A 20,498-nucleotide genomic window follows, 5' to 3' on the forward strand; every position below is an offset into this window, starting at 1 on the left:
TATTTACAATGCTGAAAACAATGGTGGATTGTGAAGAGCTTTTACGAGGCTCTTTCTAAATTGAGTGTGTGGCCAACCAACCGTGTGGCAAATGAGGTTTGATGTAGGTTAAGTATAAGTTCAAGCATATTGGGATTTTTTAAAATTTCCTACGAGGAAAGGTGGATGGGATTTTTCAGTCTAGAAAAAAAAAGATGGCCAGGGGAGACATGATACACACCAGGTGGAGGAAACATGTAGAGGGAGCCTTTAACTATAGACACCAGGGTCTGAATTTTGGACCGTTATCAAGCAAAGCATGTGCTATGGCACTTCTCAATGTTAGTATCAATGTTACTATCAAATGCCTCAGGCAACTATTCCAAAACATGGGCTCATTCTTCTCCACCAACCACCCTCCTCGCCCAACAGAAGAACTAACACAAATATTAAAAAGGAAAACTAACACTGTTTACTGCCTGCTTCAAATACATTTTCCAAAGTCAATCTTGAAATGTGGAAAGTAAGCAGCAGATATAAATAAAGTTTAAAAAAATAAAAGGGAATAATAAATAAATATAGACTCAACTTGGCCTTAGTGGGTGTTAGAGGACTGTGCTCTTTCAAACTGCCCCCCTTTCCCAACAGCCGCAGACGAAGGGCGACTGCTAGTCCTTGCCTCTACTTTTTCTCGGATGTCTGGCAAGGGAATAGGATGCAGCCATCTTGTAACAAAAATATCCTCCTACCAATCAAGGCACTTAAGAAGGGTCTTGACTACAAATGGATAGTGAGCAAACGTGAGTGTGGGCCCCCTCTTAAGTAAAAGGCCTTCTTGGCAGAGATTTCTTTTGCTGCAGTTTTTGAATCAATTCCAGCAGGTTCATCTGGAGAGTCAGTTCCTGTCAAGAGAAAAATAACATTTATACTTTAGAAAAACAGCATGCCCAGCCTTCCTCCCATCTGATACAGCATTTTTTTTTTGGTGGCAAAAGGGAGGGATGAATCAATCAAAGGGTGAAGTATGAGGATGAGAGACCTGTAAATAGCCACTAGCCTGGCTCCTTGAAATACATAATTACATCATAGTGAATAAAAATAATTACCCTTTCTTCTTGGTGTTTGTTCTTTCAGGGCTCATAGTATGTTCCCTATGGTGGCACACGTCTTGTTGAACTTCTTCCCTACTGAAACCCACTCAACCCTTTCCCTACTCCTCTTTCACCATCAGGACAAGATTCTTGATGCCTTTGCAAGCTGGTAGACGTGGCTTTCTTAAAAATCTTTGATGGTGGTGTGATAGAGTCTGTCTGCTGAATTTTTATGGTGGCTTTACTGTTCTCCTGATAATATTATGAATATATGACTCTTATTATTTTATTGTTGTTTGCTTTGAACAGGGTTTTTTTTAGAAAAACGACTTAATAATGGAATAAGCTGGGAATGTCTAGAACTGATGGTTGTAGCATCCACCCGCCCCAGCACAGAGAACACACTATAGAATGCTACCCGTGTCTTTGTGGCAGGAATGGGAAGAAAGTGATCAGGAAACAATGTTTGAGTAAAGCTGGTCTGTTATATCTGACATTCTCATCCAGAAACTTTCTGGAATACAGAATTATACAGTTGATTACAATTCATAATACGGTACTGAGTAGTGGAGACTCTTGACTGCTTTTGGAACAGACCTGTGTGTTTGTAGTAACGTAAAACCCAGATACACCAGCTTTCTCCAAAGTGCTCTGCTGGTCAATGACTTTCTGATCCAATTCCAGGACAATTTTCTCATCCATCCTGCGCTGCTCCTCATGAAGCCTTTGCTCCATGGCCTGAGACAAGGGGGGAAGGACAGCAGAAAACTCCAGTGAGAAATCTGACAGAACAAATAATTTAAAAAGACCATAAAGGACACCAAGTTCAACACAGAACTGCCTACCCACTTCAGAATGTTATCTGTGCCCCTTGCAGAAATGAGTGAACTGCAAAAAGACATTTACAACAAACACCCCCGACAACTTTGGCAAGGAAACAGGTCCCATGCAAATGAACAGACCCATTTGGGTCACCTACATTGGGACTTGGGAAATCACCCCTTCCCTGCCCCCAGGACCTAATTCAAACACTAATTCAATTAATGTCAATGAAATATTTGTGCAATCGAATAAACCACCAACTCTCCTCTCTAATTACAGTGCCTCTTAGAAGAACAGATGAAGGACAAAATTCAAGGATGGTGAAGAAAACAGTTCCTAGTCCTGCTGGGCCACAATTGAGGAATGAAAATGAGTTATATCATCTGTAACATTATTCAACCAACCACATCAAAGGCAGGCCTTACCTCTAGTTCCCTCTGCTGAGCAGCTTTGAGAAGAGGCATGTTGTGAGGCTTACAGCACTGCTGGTCTTCCTTGTGTTTATGAAGCATTTCCTGCTTGAGCACTGGCAGTTGACAAAGCAAAAGGACATCATTTGTTTCTGCAATGCCATTACTTTTGCTCCTGCCTGGAATGAGCCTATCATATCTCTCCTTCAAGTGAGGTTTAATGGCTGTCTACCTGCAGGAAGGAAGATGGATGTGAAGGGAGTGGCAAAACAGTGCAACAGCCCTGGCCCAACCATGGAGTCGGGTAATAATGTACTTATTTTCTTTGTATTAGTAGCTAGCAGCAGATTTGGCTTGTGCCCTGGGTTACCTGAACCCAGAGTCAAGGCTGAATGATTTAAATCAAAACAACATAATTAAAACAATAGACGCTTGCTATCTCTCTCACTTGCAACCAGGTTGTATTTGCGTGCTGGGAAGAGGCACACAGCTATTTGTCATTCACAACATATACTTAAGTTTGAAATGATGACCAAATCCCTATCTTGAACTCATTTTCTGTATTAGATTCATCATTTCACCCATTCAGGAAGAGAGTATGTATTTGTGTGATCTACAACTCTTTAACCACCTTGATTGGCAAGTACAAGAGGATGGCTGCAAGTGACCCAGTTAAGTGATCTTAGATGTGGCCTAGGGAGAAGATTCTGCCCAGCATCTCTGCTTGCCTCGATGTTCATGATGCAACTTCAGCCGCTGGTTGTAAAGGTTTTTCTCTGTCAGATGCTGGATCTCAAGCAAGCCCTGGACAATTTCGAAGACTGTCCCATCGATGAGAGCCAACGCCAGGTCACTGAGGATGGTATAGGATAATCGCTGCTGGGAAGAACTGCAGGAAAATACAAGGGAGAGTCATGGGAAGTATATTTCTTTTGCACCCCTCAGGATACACAGACAAGAGCAGGGATAGCTCAGATTAGGCTGAGATTGTCAGAACTTGAAGCTAAACAGCGTTAGCTGCAGTTAAGAACTTGGATAGGAGGCTACCAAGAAGAAGAAGAAGAGTTTGGATTTATACCCCCCTTTCTCTCCAGCAGGAGACTCAAAGGGGCTTACAATCTCCTTGCCCTTCCCCCCTCACAACAAACACCCTGTGAGGTAGGTGGGGCTGAGAGAGCTCCGAGAAGCTGTGACTAGCCCAAGGTCACCCAGCTGGCGTGTGTGGGAGTGTACAGGATAATCTGAATTACCCAGATAAGCCTCCACAATTCAGGCGGCAGAGCTGGGAATCAAACCTGGTTCCTCCAGATTAGATACATGAGCTCTTAACCTCCTACGCCACTGCTGCTCCAAGGAGGGTGAAGAGTTGATATGTGGCAGAAGGTCATGACAAAGTGCTTCCTCTCATTTCTTCCCAAGAAAACCCCACCACTTCACCACTTGTCAGTTATGACTTGATGGCACTTTATTATTATTATTGGTGGGACAAAGACTACAGGGAGGCCGTAAGAAAACTCAAAACACATTTTTTAAAAAAAATTAGGACCAAAGAAAGTTCCAAAAAAAAATAGCAACCTGTCAAATCCCTTCAAATGCCTAATCTGCTGCAATGTTCAATATCCAAAAGAAAAGGGATGGAGTAAGAAGAAAAATGTGTTGGGCGATATGTTTATTTCAGTTATTTCTATCCCACTTTGTTTTAAATTGGCCCAAGGCAATTTACAAAAACTAGAACCAATAAAACAGAAAAAAATCCACATACGGCATAAGCGACAAATATAAGCTTCCTTTAAAAACCTACCCATTATGAAATTATGGACAGTGTATGAAACATGGATGGAAGAAGCCGGATTTAACAAAGAACTATGGAATAAGAGAATAAGAAGAATGAATCTCCTGCTGCTTGCATAACATAATCAATAGAAAAGGGGGGGAGGGGGGAAAATGGAAAAATGTATAGATGAAATGAAGATATTGATTGTAACAAATGTATGAATATTCTATACAATAAAAATTATTAAAAAAATAAAAACCTACCCATTTGTGTGAAACGCTCTCTTTAAAAATACAGCATTGTGAAACTGCACCGAAGTAGATGTTCTCCTTGCATGCTTTGGAATGCTGTTCCGCAAGGAAGGAGCAATCACAAAAAATGCCTATTAAGTGGTCAGAGGTTAGTCTCACCTACAGTTAAGATTCTCCTTTGTGATTTATAGCAATAGACTTCTGAGGAAGCAACTGAGAAACAAGGAAGAACTGTGAAACTTTGTCAGGTAGTATTGCTTGGATATTTGTTGTAAGTTGAGAAAAAAACTAATTTGTAAGAAGATTTCTGTCTATTCTTGAAAGTAATGGATAAATATCTATCTGAAATAATACTGTTTGTATATTTGAAAGGTATATTGCAAGGTTAGAAAAAGATCCAATTGTATGAAGACTTAACATGTTAACTCATGAAGTTACTGATTAAGCATTTTTATTTGTGATATTTAAAAACAGTTTAGGTGTTGCTTAGTGGTATCTTGCTTATTCTTGTTATAGACTTTGGTACCTCTCCCCTCTTGTATTACTGTTAAAAAACACAGCATCATGACACTGTACCAAAGTGGATGTTCTCCTGGGCCGCTGTTCCATAAGGAAGGAGCAACTACAAAATTGTCTATTAAGTGGTCAGGGGCCAGCCTCACCTGCCCATACCAACAAGCCCTGAGAATGGCAGCCACCAATATCACACATCAACTACCCAACTGGAAGAGCCAGTCAATGGTGGAATCCAATATTCGGAGCAGTGCCACACTGGTTTCCTCTCCTTTTCTTGATGATGTGGATACCCCAGATTAGATTTCACGCACTGATGCAGGGACACTTCCAGGAGCTATGAAGCGCCTTAAAATGGAAAGACGATACTTTTAGTCCCTTCCGCACATGCAGAATAATGCACTTTCAATTCACTGTCACAACTGTTTGCAAGTGGATTCCGCTATTCCGCACAACTGCAAAGTGCACTGAAAGTGGATTGAAAGTGCATTATTCTGCAGGTGCGGAAGGGGCCAAGTTTGTCTACTTAATCGCATGAAGTGGTCCTGTTAACAAACCAGGTCTCGAGAGGCACGAAATGCTGCTAGGCCAGAGGGAGGGAGGGAGGGAGAGAAGCCACTTTCCCTTGATAATGTAACCGCATATGGCATAGCGGCATTTCTCAAAAAGCCTGTAAAACAGATTGCTGAAGCGGGAGTGAAAAACCAGGCCAAAGTTCGCGTCACGGCAACGACGTACCTGTTGTTGTTGTTATTATTATACACAGTCGGTAATTAGACATAATTATTCTGTCATTAGGCCGCCTGGCTGCCCCGCCACCCTCCCCCGGTGCCATGACGAGCGCCCTCCCCTCACCTGGGCAGGTCCTTCACGAGGGCCTGTAGGTCGGAGAGCAGCTGGTAATGGCGCGCCTGCTGCCGGGCCTGTTGGTCGCCGGCCTCCTCCCCGCCGTAGCCCGCCCTGAAGCGCTCCATGTTCCGCGCCGCCAAGGCCTGGGCCTCCGCCTCTTCCTCTCCAAGGGCGGGAACTGGGCCTGCCCCCCAGCCGCGAGGCCCGTCCCGCGAAGAGGCGTTCCCCGTGTCTCTGAGCATGTGCAGACCCCCATCCCTCTACCACAAACGAGTTATGAAAGGGGAAGCAATGACGTAGGTTGCATGGAAGAACGGTAGAAACCGTCTGTGCGGTTATTTCTCCCGTTAACCCGCAGCCTGTCTGTTAACGCCACGGCAGCACATAGCAGCTCGAAGGGGGTCCTTGCAAAGTTAAGTCCCTTTCCTGCCAGGCTGATCCAACTGTGCTTGCTTAAAACAGGTGCTTGGGACTCCGACCCTGGAAAGTGCATTCAAGGAACTCCCCGCGTTTTGTCTGGTTTGCCTGTAAAGTAATAGAGAAATAATGAAAGTCCGCATGTTCTTTCACCCTTCGCGCTAGAAGGATTTTGCCCTTGGATTGCATGATCTCCCAAGCAATTCTGGGATCCCAGGAGGGAACAGCTTCGAATTAAAGCCAGGAATTCAGTTCATTGGATTTTTACTCACAAGGAAACATCTGCAGGCCGGGCGTTTAGCTCTTAATCATTCCAGTGGGATTTATTTACCGATCAGTTGCGAGCATTCACGACCCCCCCCCCCCCGCCCAAGAATTTAAAAAATTTATCTGGTAGTTTTAGGGCCCCCAAATCCTCGGTGGTTATTGGGAATTGTAGCACAATGATAAACTTTTAAGCAGACTAATGCTGCGGAAGCCCTCAAGAAGCCTCTGTTTATAAGGAAATGATCAATAAGGAAAAATTAAATCATGTTAAGAGATAAAGATGGAGGGCAAGAGAATGCAATGGTTGATATATTTTCAGCTGGCATCTAGACTCAGAAAAGAATTAAAAACTACAGGGAGAAATATTACCTACAATGTCAGACTTTGAAAAAAAAGATTACTTCACAGAAACAACATTTGATGAGAAAAATATATAAGACCGTGCTTAAATATGAAACAGAAATGGAACAGGTAAAGTTCTACATGGTGAAATGGATGCAAACCTTCAAAGAAGAGATAACTTTTCAACAATGGGAAACATGGTCCAAAATGTTAAAAGAGAATTGGTATATAGATGTTTTATAGATGGAATGTAACTCCTGAAGTTATTAAGAGGATAAGTAAACATAGTGATGGTCTTTGTTGGAGATGTCAAGAAGAAGTTAGATCTTTCACATATGGTGACCTTGTAGAAAAATCAAGAAGTATTGGGTAGAAGTACATATAAAAATGCAAAAAAATACTTTAGAAAAGAATCCTGTGTTGAGACACTTTGTGCAGGAGAAAAAAAATAACCCCCCAAGCTCTTTGCTGTTCATTTTGTGAAGCACAACTTTAGAGCTCATTAATGCCATGGAACTTATTCTGCTACAAGTGTGCTGAGGTTCACAACATTTTAAGATACAGCAGTCTGTCATTCCCAAAATGCTTGGCCTGACTGTTAGGAACCATGTTAATTTGCATTTCTGCAGAGGCATCCATTTAAAAGGGATACCAATCCATTTGGTTATTTATTTTTTAATTCAGCATCATAAGGCAGGACGCGGATATGTTTAGAAATGTGTTTTGTGAAAATTAGCACGGAGGGAAGAAGTTTGGATGCTTTTTAGGTGGAAATGTGGGATAAAAAGAGAGACGTTCATTCCATCGCCTGATGCCTGTGCCATCAGCTGGCCTGCTCGGCTCAGGCAAGTCTCCCTGTCTTCCAGTATCTGTCTCTCCATCCCTGGAGTATGTTCAGACTGTGTCTGGAGAGAGGGAAGCATTGCTACAGGCAAACTTCATGCTGCTTATGACGTTTCCTCTAATGTTGTATTACTGTATCGTGCAGAGAGACTCTAGGTTTTTACTTAGCTTCCTTGTCTGATTCGTGGTCTTGATGGCTGGTGATGACAAGCTACTCATTTTGAGCACAGCCAGCAAAGGAAGAAGATATATTTGTGAATAAATAGATAATGCCTCCAGTACTGAATTGGAAATAGGCAGGCTAAAATGTTGCCTGTAGTGCCTCCTAAACTTTGAGGTAGCTGAGAGTATAAAATAGTTACTTATGCCTGAACCAACGAAAGGTTACCCTGTAATTTGTAAGCTTTCAAGTTACACAGAATTCCTCAAGCTGAATATTTTTAAAAGAGGGGAAAATATGTCCTTTGTAAAAGAGCATGCAGTTGTCTTTCTCTTCAGTTCATTTTGGTCTCTTCAGGAAAAAAATGGAGAAAATCCTGAAAGACTGAATAAGTTAGAACTGGCCTTGTGCAAAAGGTTGCTGGTTACAAAGAGGCCTGCCGGGAAAGAAACAAATAGGGGCTCCCCCTTTGGAAATAAAAATATTCCCAGTAGTCAAGTCAAACTCTAGTGCTATACCCTTTCCCAACAAAAGTTCTAAGTGTGGCAGAATGTTTGGCAGAAACAGCAGTAGCAAATACGGTATTCCCTTGTAAGGAGGGCTAGAGGGGGCTTTGGAGGGCTGGGAACCTATAAAGTTTGAAATGGAGGCCAGCATTGAAAGGTTGCTGGTTACAAAGAGGCCTGCCGGGAAAGAAACAAATAGGGGCTCCCCCTTTGGAAATAAAAATATTCCCAGTAGTCAAGTCAAACTCTAGTGCTATACCCTTTCCCAACAAAAGTTCTAAGTGTGGCAGAATGTTTGGCAGAAACAGCAGTAGCAAATACGGTATTCCCTTGTAAGGAGGGCTAGAGGGGGCTTTGGAGGGCTGGGAACCTATAAAGTTTGAAATGGAGGCCAGCATTGAAAAGCACCAACTGTTCCGCTCACCTTGCCATTAGGTTTCTTCAGCTGGTAGCTGCTTTGGGAAGGAGCTGTCTCTGTCAGCCCTGCATGAGTAGTACACATGCTGCTGGGGAGGCAGGCCCGGCTGGGTGGGCTGGAGCGGTGCTAGCTGCTTGGGCATAGACAGCCAGGCTGCCTTTTGGAGAGGATGGTGCCAAGCTCACCATGCCCTTTCGGGACCCGTCCAAGCCACAGTCTGTTGAGTTCTATGCAAAGATCTTGCTGGGTGCATCACCCTGGAGACTCCGGCTCAGCATCAGAGGCACACTATGAAGGAGTAGGTTGTCCTGGCTGGAGAGAAACTGGACAGCCAAGCTCCCCAACTGGTCAAAATTCTACCTGTTTTGGTAGAATTGGGGGGTGGGGGGATAGGGGATGGAAACACATTGCTATCTTGGTCTCTTTGCTTGCCTCTGAGCCTATTCAGAGTGCTGTTTCCTCACCCCCCCAAACTCTTTGTTTAGTGAGGAAAGCCTTTCACCAGACTTATGATTCCTTAGCCTTGGGAGGGCGGGTGTCAGACACCCAAATGGAGCAATGTAGAACAAAGAAGGTCCAGGAAGTGGGGGTGGATGAATTAAAAAATCTCCTACAATCTTTCTTTGGGTGAGACGGAGTATAGTAAGAACTCATTTGTTCCTAATGAATTAGATAAGTGAAAAATGGGGCAGTAAAGGCCAGCAGAAACACACAAAATGCATTAGGTAACAGAAATATTTTTAAACCATCCACATTGAAGTTGAGTAAAACACTAGAATAATAAATGTATCTCTGAACAATGGCCCTGGAGTATCAAAACAATCTGCACTACGGGGCCATGTTCTGAGAAGGGGAATTTTTTCCTACAGTCCTAGATTCAGGTTTGCAGAAGAATGCTATTTTTAAAAAAAGAGTAAGTTTTTATACCCCACTTTTCTCTACAGTAAGTTCAAAGCAGCTTACAATCACCTCCCACCCCCACCCCAAAACAACAGGTATCATGTGAGATAGGTGGGGTTGAGAGTTCTGAAACTGTGAATAGCCAAAGGTCTCCCAGAAGGCTTCATGTGGAAGAGTGGGGAATTAAACCTGGCTTGGTAGTTTGCTGCACTTAACCACTACACCACTCTGCCTCACAAAAACAGTGAGGAGACTGAAAAATGTGTAAAAGCAAAACTTGAGGGGAAATGTTTGTACAGAACAATTTCCTACTGGATTGCATCCCACGTGTTACTTTAAAACTCTTACCCTCTAAACGTCGCTACAGAGCACTGCACACCAAGACAACTAGACATAAGAACAGTTTTTCCCCGAATGCCATCACTCTGTTAAACAAATAATTCCCTCGATAACGTTAAACTATTTATTATATACTTATTATATAATTACTGCACTACTTTTTTCATCATTCCTATTACCCATCTCCTCCCACTTATGACTGTATGACTATAGCCTGTGCTGACATTTTATTTTATTTTATGATTTTACATTTTATGTTTTCATTACTACTGATTGTTTCCTGATTGCTTACTAGACCTATATGACAATCATTAAGTGCTGTACCTTATGATTAAGTGCTGTACCTTATGATTCTTGACAAATGTATTTTTCTTTTATGTACACTGAGAGCATATGCACCGGAGACAAATTCCTTGTGTGTCCAATCACACTTGGCCAATAAAGATTCTATTCTATTCTATTCTAAAAATACTTTTGAGTAAAAATGCTACAGCCATTCTCTTCCCCCTTCCCCGTTCTGATGTTAACAGTGAATACAGTTTTATAAGAGTGAAAAAGTGCAGTGGAGACAGAGGGTCTCTGTTCCTTTAAGCAGGCAGCACTCATGTGGTCACACAGTATGGCCTCATGCTACCAGTTTCCCAGTCTGCCCTGCCTTTCTGCTTACAACACTGCATATGGCTGGTACTACTTACTGTATAAGGAACCACCTGTCTCTGTGTGTGTGGGGTCAGAAGTGCTGCTGCTTGATCAGGGCCACTATCTGCTGACTGTTCAGTGGGGAGGAGGATTGTGGGGTAAGCAAAGGGGAAGGGAACCACACCGCTGCTGCTTCCTGTGCGGAATCTCTTCTGGACAAGAGAGGCCAGGCCATCAAGTTGAGGCAGATCACATGGCTCATAATGAAATCCAGATGTTACTGAAGTGATGACAGTGGGCTGTGATTTGTGCTCCCCAGTGCAGACTAAACAGGCAAAAAAAGAGGAACTTTGGACTAAGTCCTGCCACAGCCAGCTGTGCACAGACCCGAATGTAAATCAGGCAGTGGTCTATAGCCATCTACTCACTGACAGAATGTGCACATCTTTTCCGCATTTGCCTTAAAAAAAAAACCATGGTCCCAGCTGGTAGGTTGAAGGCAAGGAATAATCCAGAAGGTTGTGTTGCCTTCCCCACGGGGACTGATCTGTTATGCTTGTATATATGATTAAAAAAGAATAATTCCTTCTACATTTCATGAAAGTTTTAGTGCTGCAGTCCAAAACAGGCTGATACCCTTTGAAGGCTATCTCAGCTAACAAGGGAGGATTGCCTTCTGTGAAATCTTATATCAAAGTACCAAAAACAGCCCTTCAATAGGCAAGGTCAGGTAGCAGATGCTTGGTGCCATCGAAGAATCTGCCACAAGCCACAAGGACCTTCTTGTGGCCAAGCTCCGCTGAAATGAATGGGAGCTGCACAAAAGCAAAGTGCCCAAAGCCGGTACATGCACTTACGTGGAGCATGCACATAACAGCTCTGTGGATTGCATTCCATGTCAATGGACAGAGGTAGAATGACTCTAGGGCAGCAGCCTCTCTTCTTTCAAATTCACCTTTTCTGGAGAGCCATCATCTCAATCTATTTGTCCTGCCTCCAAAGAAAAAAATCCAGCTATAGTTTCATCATAGTTTCCAACTTATTTTCTTTTCCAAATGTCGATGGGTTAATTTTTTGATGCAGGGCAGGGGAGAAATGTGTTTCTTTAATCCTTTCCTCTCCTGCCATTTTCTAGCTGAAAAAAGCCAACCGTGAAGCTGTTTTTACCCCCACTGGGGAAAAGTTACAGATACCATTTTTTTTCTCCAGTGGGGAAAAAACCCAGCTTTGAAGTGTTCTTCCCAGCAGAAAAATGGAAGAGGAAGAAAGGTTTAAAGAGCCCTTCACCTTGTTCTACCCTTTGAAAAAGCCAGTTAATCTGCCTTTGAAAAAGACATAGTCATGGAAGAATGATTGCAGAGGAAAATATACTGTGTAGTTTTCTTTTTCTTGTTTTAGTACTGTATGTTAAATATAATTTATGTGCTTATTAAGTAAAATGGATTGAATAAATACATTACTGAAAAAAAATCTACTGTGTAGTTTGAGCCTATGTATCTGCAAGCATACCGGTTCATATTCTTCTGTCCTTTGCCTTGGGGTTTTTATCCTACCCCCCTCTCTTGCCTTCTTTCAAAAATAAGAGGAAGGAACTTTTTTTTAGCATTCTGGAAAGCAGTTGTATATATTGAAAGTACTTCATAAATAATGCAGAAAAAAGTACCGGGGTGGCATCTGGAGTCTCTGCCTAAGGCAGCAGAATGCATTGGGCCAGTCCCAATGTCTCTATAGAGATAAGTGGGTGGGTGTAAGAACTGTGAGTATTGACAAGGGCTGCTCCTTGCTAGGATGATTCTCATTTGAAAGAATCTTTGGGGAAGTTCTGAACTGAAGAGAGAAAAGCAGATGATCATCTCCTGTAACAAAGAGCAACACCTCTCTGTGGTCGATTCCCCACCCACCATTAGATGCACGCTCCTCACGGCAAATACCCCGGGGTCCTGCAGCATTCCCCACTACACCAGCAGTGACAACGCAGCGACAACGCAGTCACCCCGATTCTGCTGCTCCTCCCATCCCTCAGCACGCGTCATTTCGGATTCTGGTCGGAAGTACACCTTTTTGAAACCGCGCGCCGAACACGGAGCAGGGGTTCCCTCCACTTTCACTTTTGAAGTGGGGAAAGGGCCTTTGAGGGCCTCTGGGGTGAGAAGAATCAGCAAGGAATTAGCAGAATCACAGAGAACAGTCACTAAGAGTCAAAAATACATTTTTTAATTGAGGAAGCTTTTGACGGAGATGCTAGACTTGCGTACCAAACTGCCAAGACATGTGGCCTTCAAGGCGGCCTTGCTGTTGCTGCCAAATGGGGCATCCGTCGAAGCCAGCTCGAGGCAGCACGGCTGCACGGGAGAACGGTGCCCGAATCATCACTGGGGGAGGCTACGGGACACACATGTCCAACCAGGTCTGAACTGCCATACACGGCCAAAACCCAAGGCCCAGCGCGAGGCCTGCACACGTCGCCAGCAACGGAGGAAAGGTGACTCCCCCTCAAACCCCGTGGAGCTTTTTTCCTCAGCCTTTTGCTGTGGTAGTTCCCAGACCGGACTAGGATTAAAGAAAGCCAACTAATCCATATTGCAGATTATAACAACTCAGGCAATCTTAGGGAGAGAAGCATGTGTATGCAGTTATAATACTGTTACAAATATGACCCATCCTGCCCTGCTAAGCCCTCCCTCTTCCCTCCCCACTCCCCGCCCCACCCCAGGCGCCAGCGCTTGCCCACAAAATCCCTCCCCACACAACAAAGAGGGAATGAAACCAGAAGTGCTTTGGGCCCGCTGCTGGGGGAGAAGGCCTCCCAATGGCATTGGGTCCACATCTATCTGTAGGAGATATCCCCCTCAGGAGTGTCCTTGTCTTCCTCCAAGACAGATTCTGTCCCTGCCTCCCCATTTCCACTGAGCACTTCCTCTTCTGTGGGCTCTTTAGTAGACCACAGAAGACAGCCTCCCTTTACTGGACAGTCTGAGGTGGTGTCGTGGTTGTTTTGGCCTGGTTTGAGACAGCTTCTCTGCTCTTCTTCCTAGGTGGCTTTTTGATGGGAGTTTTCTTGACCACGGGGTCACCGGTGGGCATTGGCTCTTGGTTGCCGCTGCAGCTATGCTTCTCCACCTTTTTGGGGTCACCAGCTGGGGCCTCTGAAACGGGATTGATTAATTTCTGCAGGTTGGGCGAAGTCGGCAGCACAGGCTTGCTGGACTTCTGGCTGCTGGTGGCCACAGAGCGCTTCGCCTTTTGCGGAGGAGTGGGTTTCTCCCTCTGAGCTGGCAGGGGGCTCACCCCATTCTGCCTTGCCCCACTGTCGCCCCTGTTAAGGCTCTGAGTCTTTTCCTTTAACTGTGCAGCCAGCAGCGTTGCTGCTTCTGAAGACAAGTGGGGGTGGATGACTTCAGAGCGAGGTTTGCTGTGATTAGGGCTCTTGGGGGCATCCCCTCCTTTCCGGTCTAGGGGATGGCTCCCTATCTTTTTGATCACATTCTGAATGGCCCCGTTGATATTCTCCATTTGCTCTGCGCTAGTCTTGTGCCGCTGCTTGGATTTGGATGGCGAGTGTGAATCCCCAGAGGCAGGAATGGCTTTGCCTTCAGGGGAGCACAATTCTTTTGGATACTTTGGGGCCTTCTCTTTGCTTCTCGCGGGTGCCTTTTCATCTGGCTTGCTGTGAACCCCTGCAGATGTTTCACTGGGGCTCCGTTTCCTCTTTGCCATCCCCTGCTTCTGTTCCGAGGGATCAGGCATTCCAATGGCAGGCAAGGAGTTGGACTGGTTTGAGTTGTACTTGCTGTGGATCCAGGAGACTTTGGGCTTTGTCGAGGGGTCTGGAGGAGGAGGCTTGGCTCTCTCTGGGGACGGTGGCTTCGGACTCTTGTTTTCCATGGCGTTTTCATCTTCATCTTTGGACTGCTTGGAGAGACGGGCAATCCTGGCATAGAGAGCTCCGCTGGCTGAGCCAGAGCCACAAGACGAGCGCTCGCTGTCAGAGGATTTGAGCAAGGGCATTTCGCTGCTGTCTGCTTGGAGGGAGCTGCTTTCTTTTAAGACGGTGTACTCCCCAGCTTCCTCCTCACTGATTGTTGGCGCCATCTTCTCCACTAGGTTGCAAGGGGCTGAAACTCTGTCTTTGATGTCGCTCATGCTCTCTGGGGAAGAAAGGAAGGCAGGCTTGTTATGTGGTAAGAGCAGGATGGCATTTCAGCATCCTTAATACCATAAGCAAAGCTGAGCACTGGAGACAGACTACAAACATCTCTCTCCCCTGTCTGGAGAATGATGAGCTTTTGGGCACACCTGGCTTTAGTGACAGATGGATCAAGGGTCCCAGGCTGCATTAGAAGCCCACCAGGACCTTTGAACAGATTATGGGCTCTTGCATTCTCTTTGGTTGGATGCTATTTTGAGGGCTTAACAACCAACAGGAAACTTCTTGATATTCTTTGCATCATGAATAATGATATTTTGTCATGATAATAGCTCTTCAGAGAGTTCAAAGCACTTCACTGACATTCTGCTGTATAAAGCAATGCTGGGCAAAATGAGTCTGAGAGACACAGAAGGACCAGCCTGTTTGTTCATGGCTGATGTGAAACTTGACCTAATGATTTCTGGGTTCTTAGCTCTATTGTCTGCTACATGTAGGCTGTGATTCTGTGGAAGTGTGATTCTGTGGAAATGTAGAATGTAATACTGGGTAAACAGAAAGATAAGATTGGCTATAAAGATATGATTGACAATCTTACTTCCAGTCATTTTACCACACTGGTTCAGATACAGTGAGTCATGAATCCAATGTTGATTTTGTATATGATGCAATCCAGTGCAGCAAAGTCAGTGAATGTAGCTAAGCCTTGCAAACTGTGGTGACAAGAACTGCCCTTAAGGAAGGTGCAGAAGAGCCGTACATTCAAGAGAATTATCACTTAATGTCTTCATCACTAATTTAAGCACATGCAACTACACTTGCTCACATTCATCGCACGTTTGCTTATTTTTTATGTCATGCTCACAACAACAGTGCCAAGGCTTATTCCCTTCCTTTCTTCTGCTCCTGTTGTTGGTTCATTCATCCACTTTGAGCTATAAGGTCCTTGGGATGGGCATTTGTCTTTGTGTGTGTTTATGCTACTTGGCAAAGGGCCGTGTGCAGGGATGGCACAGAACTATCGTTAACAACAAGAAAATGAAAGCTTTCACATGGGAGGAACAATTAGTCCCAAAGCATGCAAATATTGCTTCCATGTGTGACCAGATGGCTTTTGTTTAAAAAAAACTAAGATCTCAGGGCCACACACACCAGATCCTATATGTAGTCATGAAAGACATGCACTATACAACTACATATCCCTGGTTGGCAGCTAGTCTCCCTAGATGCCAGTGAGCTAAGACTGAAAAGTTCCAGACTAACACCTAATGTCCAGGGTACCTTTGTGGCACCTTCCCAGTAGTTTTTGCTTTAGATTTGCAAGCACTTCTGAAGGTGGCCAAATTTGGTCCAAGGACCTCATGCCGCTGATCCCAACTGTATAGAATGAGAGGTGGCAAAACTGAACACCAGTTTGCATAACATTAGGTTGCTTTCCCTTTCATTTGTTTCCACTTGTACAAACAGCACACTGGAATTACAGGAGTTAACTTTCATTGGTGGGAAACTCAGTGCATTGTAATTATGGGGTGACTCCCACCCCCAACCACACTTTAGAAGTCGTGCATGTGTGGCCTTAGAATTCTTTAGTCATTACAGGGCTATTTTGTGAAGGCCTGTTATTTGCTACAGAAGGTTTGTGGTGCAGCTGGACTTGCGCCAAACATTCCTTTGCCCTATAACGATTGCCAAAATGAGAGAAGAGGAGAAGTAAGCACTTCTGAGCTCAACTGCAGGGGACAGCAATTTACCACATGGCTGCAATCAAGACTGCAAAATGGAAACTCCGACTTCCAAGACAGCAATAACCAGTGCATTTAACTGGTTCCTGACAACTCTAGCTTTGAGATTATAAAAAGGGGTGGGAGAGAGCAGGGTTCTAGCCTTCAGTGCAGCAAAGGAAATTTTTAAACAGCAGCAGCATTGTTTTTCCTAGAGGAAGAACTGGAAGGATCCCCTCTTGCCTACAAGGAGAGAAATGGCATCTCTCCAAATGATGCACAGGGAGGTTAATGTAAACATCTATTTTAAATGTAATCAATTCTACTAGACGGGTGACCAGTCAACTAAAATATTTACTTGCTCAAGAGCCCTAATGTTAAGAATGAGAGTGAAAGTCCGACTCCTACAAAATCAATTGCCAATCAAGAATTATTGCACACTTAGCTACAGGTCATTATGCAGACACATTTAAAAAACACATTAGCTTTGTATTTACCATAGAGAGGCATCCCCCTCTTGGATGCGCAGCTTAACATGATGAGGGGGTCTCTGTGTGTCAGCAAAGTTGAGACCAAAGGGGCTTAGACTCTATCATAGATGACAGGAACACAACCGTAGGAAACAAAGCAGCACTACATATTGTTGGAAGATTTGGGTTAGGAGCATGAAATGAAGCAGGAGAGCAACTCATAGAATACTGTGAAGACAATCATAGTTCCACAAGACTGAATATGGATCTTAACACCCTCACCAACACATGTCTTTCAATGTGTTGACTAATTGGATGTTACGGCGATAACAGTGTGCAGCACAGATGTGCCCTTGAGGAAAGAAAAGTCCAGATGAGAGCTCTTTTTTAGGGTCACCTAGTCTGTGGTTGCTGATCACTCACCTTCGTGTGGGACACAGTATACGGGTCCTTCATCAGTGGTGTCGAAGGAAGAGAAAGAGCCCTGAGAAGACCATGAAGGTGATGGCTGCTCCACTACCGATGGGGGTTCAATGAAGCTGCAGTTCATGGTGTTCTCCAAGTCATGATGAGCCACTGCAAAACACAAAGAGGGCTACATTTATTGTTGTGACTCCAGCTGGATCATGACTGCCATATGCAGAGTCACCATTCTCCACTTCTGTTGCCTAGTGGATTAGATGAAATGTCATGTTTCCACTGGTAGAAAGCCAGATACCTCCAGGAAGCTCACGACACAGGACAGGAAGGCATATGGCCTGCCCTTCTTGTCTGACGAAGCATCTGGTACTCAGAATTACACTGCTCCTGAACATGAAGATCCCTTTTTGTTAATTAATAGCTGTTGATCTACTAATCCCCATAAATGTGTCGAATCCTTTCTTAAAGTTCTTTTTTACCCTAGTAGCCAACACTATGTCTTGTGGCAGTGAATTGTGTAAATAAGTACTTCATTCCCCCCATTTGTTCTGACCCTACTGCTAGTCATTTTCACTGCATAACACTGAGGCCTGTTATAACAGAGGGACAATTATCTCTGTCGACTTTCTTAACACAGATTTACTTACTTATTTGTGAGACTTATTATATCCCCCCCCCCCCCGAAGGGCTCTCGGTGGTGTACAACAGATAAAATACCATTAGAACATACAATTACAATATAATAACAAAAACCATAATAACACAACGAAAACAGATAACAGGAAACCCAACAGCAGATGGCTCAAGAAGACCTCCTACTCCTCATGGGAGGGGACTGGGCACAAGAATAGTGGCAACCAGATGTAATGGTATACAGGGGATGATGGGGGGAGGGGCGGCGGCACATCAGTGACCAACCTCCCCAAAAGCCAGGTGGAACAACTTCGTTTTACAGGCCCTAAGGAACTGTCCAAGGTCCCGCAGGGCTATGATCGTCGAAGGAAGAATGTTCCACCAGGTAGGGGCCAAGGCAGTAGCCCTGGCCCAGGTGGAGGCCAATCGTATCATTGAGGGGCTGGGGACCACCAGTAAGTTTGCCTCCGCAGATCGCAGAGGCCAAGCAGGGACATAGGGGGAGAGACAGTCCCTTTAAGGTATCACAAGACACTCCTCTCTTCCCCCCACCAGCAACATACAAGCATAGCTACCCCTCTGGGATTTGGATTCTGTCAATGGTCCTCATTAAACTCAAGAAGATTCCCCCTCAGCGAACTCCAGTAGATCATTTCTTCCAACAGCAGAGGGAGCCCTGACCTAACTGGCTGTGAGATCACCTCAAAAGCTCCTGGTTTTGACTTTCTTGGCAAGAATCCAGGCAGTCTGGATGGGGAGGAGAGCCAGTGTGATTGCAAGAGCAGAAGGCAAAGTCTGAAAATGTAGATGGGGTGGGGGAGATAGGAAATGGGGCTTGGAAAAACATGGAGGCAAGATGCAGGGGCTGAGTAAAGCATGAACAGCCAGGGAACAAGGCAGGCAGGAGAGAACCAGGGACCCCGTCAGCATGTTATAGTGGATAGGCGATGGGGTCCAGGCTGGGAAGGACCGAGTTCAAATTCCTGTTCAGTCAAATTCAGCCCAGGGTTGTGGTAAGTATAAAATGGGAAAATCCCAAATAAACCCAGAGATCCTTGGAAGGAAGATAGGAGACAAATGCAAGCTTGTGTAGTTGTGTAGGTGCTTGCCAAATAATAAATATAACACTGTCATGAATTTTTTAAAAATAGCTGGTTGCTGCTCAGAGCCCTTAAAACCCACATGCCCTTTTTTCTCCCCCACTATTTTAGGAATACCTAGACTATAAACCTAGGTGCGCTATCAATTTATAATCCTTTCACCTTGTCATGGTTTTCCTCAGAGAATTATGGGAGATGTAGTTTTGGAGAGCATGCCGAGACTTATAGCTATCTCCAGCCCCTCCATTAGGGCAGAATTACACATCAGCTTGTTAATTTGAATACAGGGGTGGAAATATGGTGGGGTAGCCTTTGCAGGAAAGAATAATTAGGCATTGTGGCAGGAGACTTTATAGTCTCCAGAGACTGCCACTTCCCTGCAGATGGCTCCCTTCCCCAGCTGTTTTTTCCCGAGCCAGACAGCTTCTTCCTGAAGCCCAAATAGGGGGGTGGGGTGTTAAAAGCAGCTAACCTGATCCCAGAAGCTAAACAGGGTCAACTCTGGTTAGTGTTTGGGTGGGTGACCTCCAAGTAAGTCTGGGGTCATGAAGCAGAGGCACACCACCTCTGAACGTCTCTTGCCATAAGCCTGCTGTAACTTGATGGCACATATCGGAGAGATTCTTCAATGCAAATGCCTGCTCTCACATTAGCACTGCAAGGCAAATACAGGGTTGGAACCCCACAACTGCATCTCAATATGTGGTTCTTCTCTCAGAGGGCTCAAGTTTCCATGGGAAGAGAGAATGGATGTCTCAAGTAGTTTATAGGACAGACATCGGTAAAGTAACTTTGCAGTGTTCTCAGAGGTTAACTGCTTCATACAGGCAAACACATGAAGCTGTCTTATATTGAACCAGACTGTTGGTCTATCAAGGTCTCCCCAATCTGGCAACAGCCCTCCAGGGTCTCAGGCAGAATTCTTCCACATCACCTACTACTATATTTTTTTAATGGGAGATTGTGGGGATTGAACCTGGGACCATTCTAGATGCTCCACTACTGAGCCACAGCCCTACCCTGAGCAAACCTCTCTGAGATAACTTGGTCATCTGTCTTGTCTGGCTAGCAAGGACAGCCTTGGCATCCTTAAGAAGGAAAAATGATTGCCTGAATATAGGAGGAAGGAATAATTAGAAGTTCACACACACCAACTGAACAGCCTTCCTCACTGTTTGGCACCAGTCTAGCAACGGATGACCTTAAAGCAATTTAACTCATGATTTGGAAATGCACTGGTTACAAACTTAGGACAGAAGAATTTTGTTTTCAAAGCCCTAGCATCTCAGGTCATGCCACTGCCTATGTGAAGAGGGCCTTTCAACTTAAAAAAAAACACAGTGTAAGGACAAAATAACCTTGAAAACATGCAGAGTGCTAAAGCGTAGGCAGATACATTTTTTAAAAAAACTTGCCTCACATCTAGGCTCATCAACTTCTTGTAGAAAAATTGTCCTGTCCCTTTAACAGAGGCATAATGGGATGTT

General features: G+C 44.5%; 2 protein-coding genes across 5 annotated transcripts in view; both read right to left on the reverse strand.

The window, feature by feature from the left end:
- Nucleotides 1-428: 428 nt before the first annotated feature.
- LOC125442667 (protein DGCR6-like) lies at nucleotides 429-6,047 on the reverse strand. The gene is made up of 5 exons (XM_048514238.1): nucleotides 5,696-6,047; nucleotides 3,031-3,191; nucleotides 2,318-2,418; nucleotides 1,668-1,808; nucleotides 429-881 (listed from the first exon to the last, which is right to left on the reverse strand). Exons 1-5 carry the CDS (start codon nucleotides 5,929-5,931, stop codon nucleotides 798-800), a joined length of 723 nt encoding a protein of 240 aa, XP_048370195.1. The 5' UTR covers nucleotides 5,932-6,047; the 3' UTR covers nucleotides 429-797.
- A 6,665-nt stretch (nucleotides 6,048-12,712) lies between these two features.
- SCARF2 (scavenger receptor class F member 2) overlaps nucleotides 12,713-20,498 on the reverse strand; it is a 50,457-nt gene continuing 42,671 nt past the window's right edge. For all 4 annotated transcript variants that reach the window (XM_048514817.1, XM_048514818.1, XM_048514820.1 and 1 more), the window contains exons 10-11: nucleotides 17,282-17,434; nucleotides 12,713-14,668 (exon numbers count right to left, since the gene is read on the reverse strand). In XM_048514817.1, the coding sequence (XP_048370774.1) occupies nucleotides 13,482-14,668; nucleotides 17,282-17,434 (1,340 nt within the window). In that variant the 3' untranslated portion in view covers nucleotides 12,713-13,481. The remainder of the gene's footprint in view (nucleotides 14,669-17,281; nucleotides 17,435-20,498) is intronic.

This window comes from Sphaerodactylus townsendi, linkage group LG13 (genome assembly GCF_021028975.2).
Source record: "Sphaerodactylus townsendi isolate TG3544 linkage group LG13, MPM_Stown_v2.3, whole genome shotgun sequence".
Taxonomy (NCBI): domain Eukaryota; kingdom Metazoa; phylum Chordata; class Lepidosauria; order Squamata; family Sphaerodactylidae; genus Sphaerodactylus; species Sphaerodactylus townsendi.

Coding starts and splice junctions, on each gene's coding strand:
- LOC125442667 (XM_048514238.1), bottom strand. CDS start 5,931: ATGCTCAGAGACACGGGGAACGCCTCTTCGCGGGACGGGCCTCGCGGC. Junction 3,192..5,695: donor CTCGTGAAGGACCTGCCCAG/GTGAGGGGAGGG, acceptor ATTTTCCTGCAG/TTCTTCCCAGCAGCGATTAT. Junction 1,809..2,317: donor CTCAGCAGAGGGAACTAGAG/GTAAGGCCTGCC, acceptor CCCTTGTCTCAG/GCCATGGAGCAAAGGCTTCA.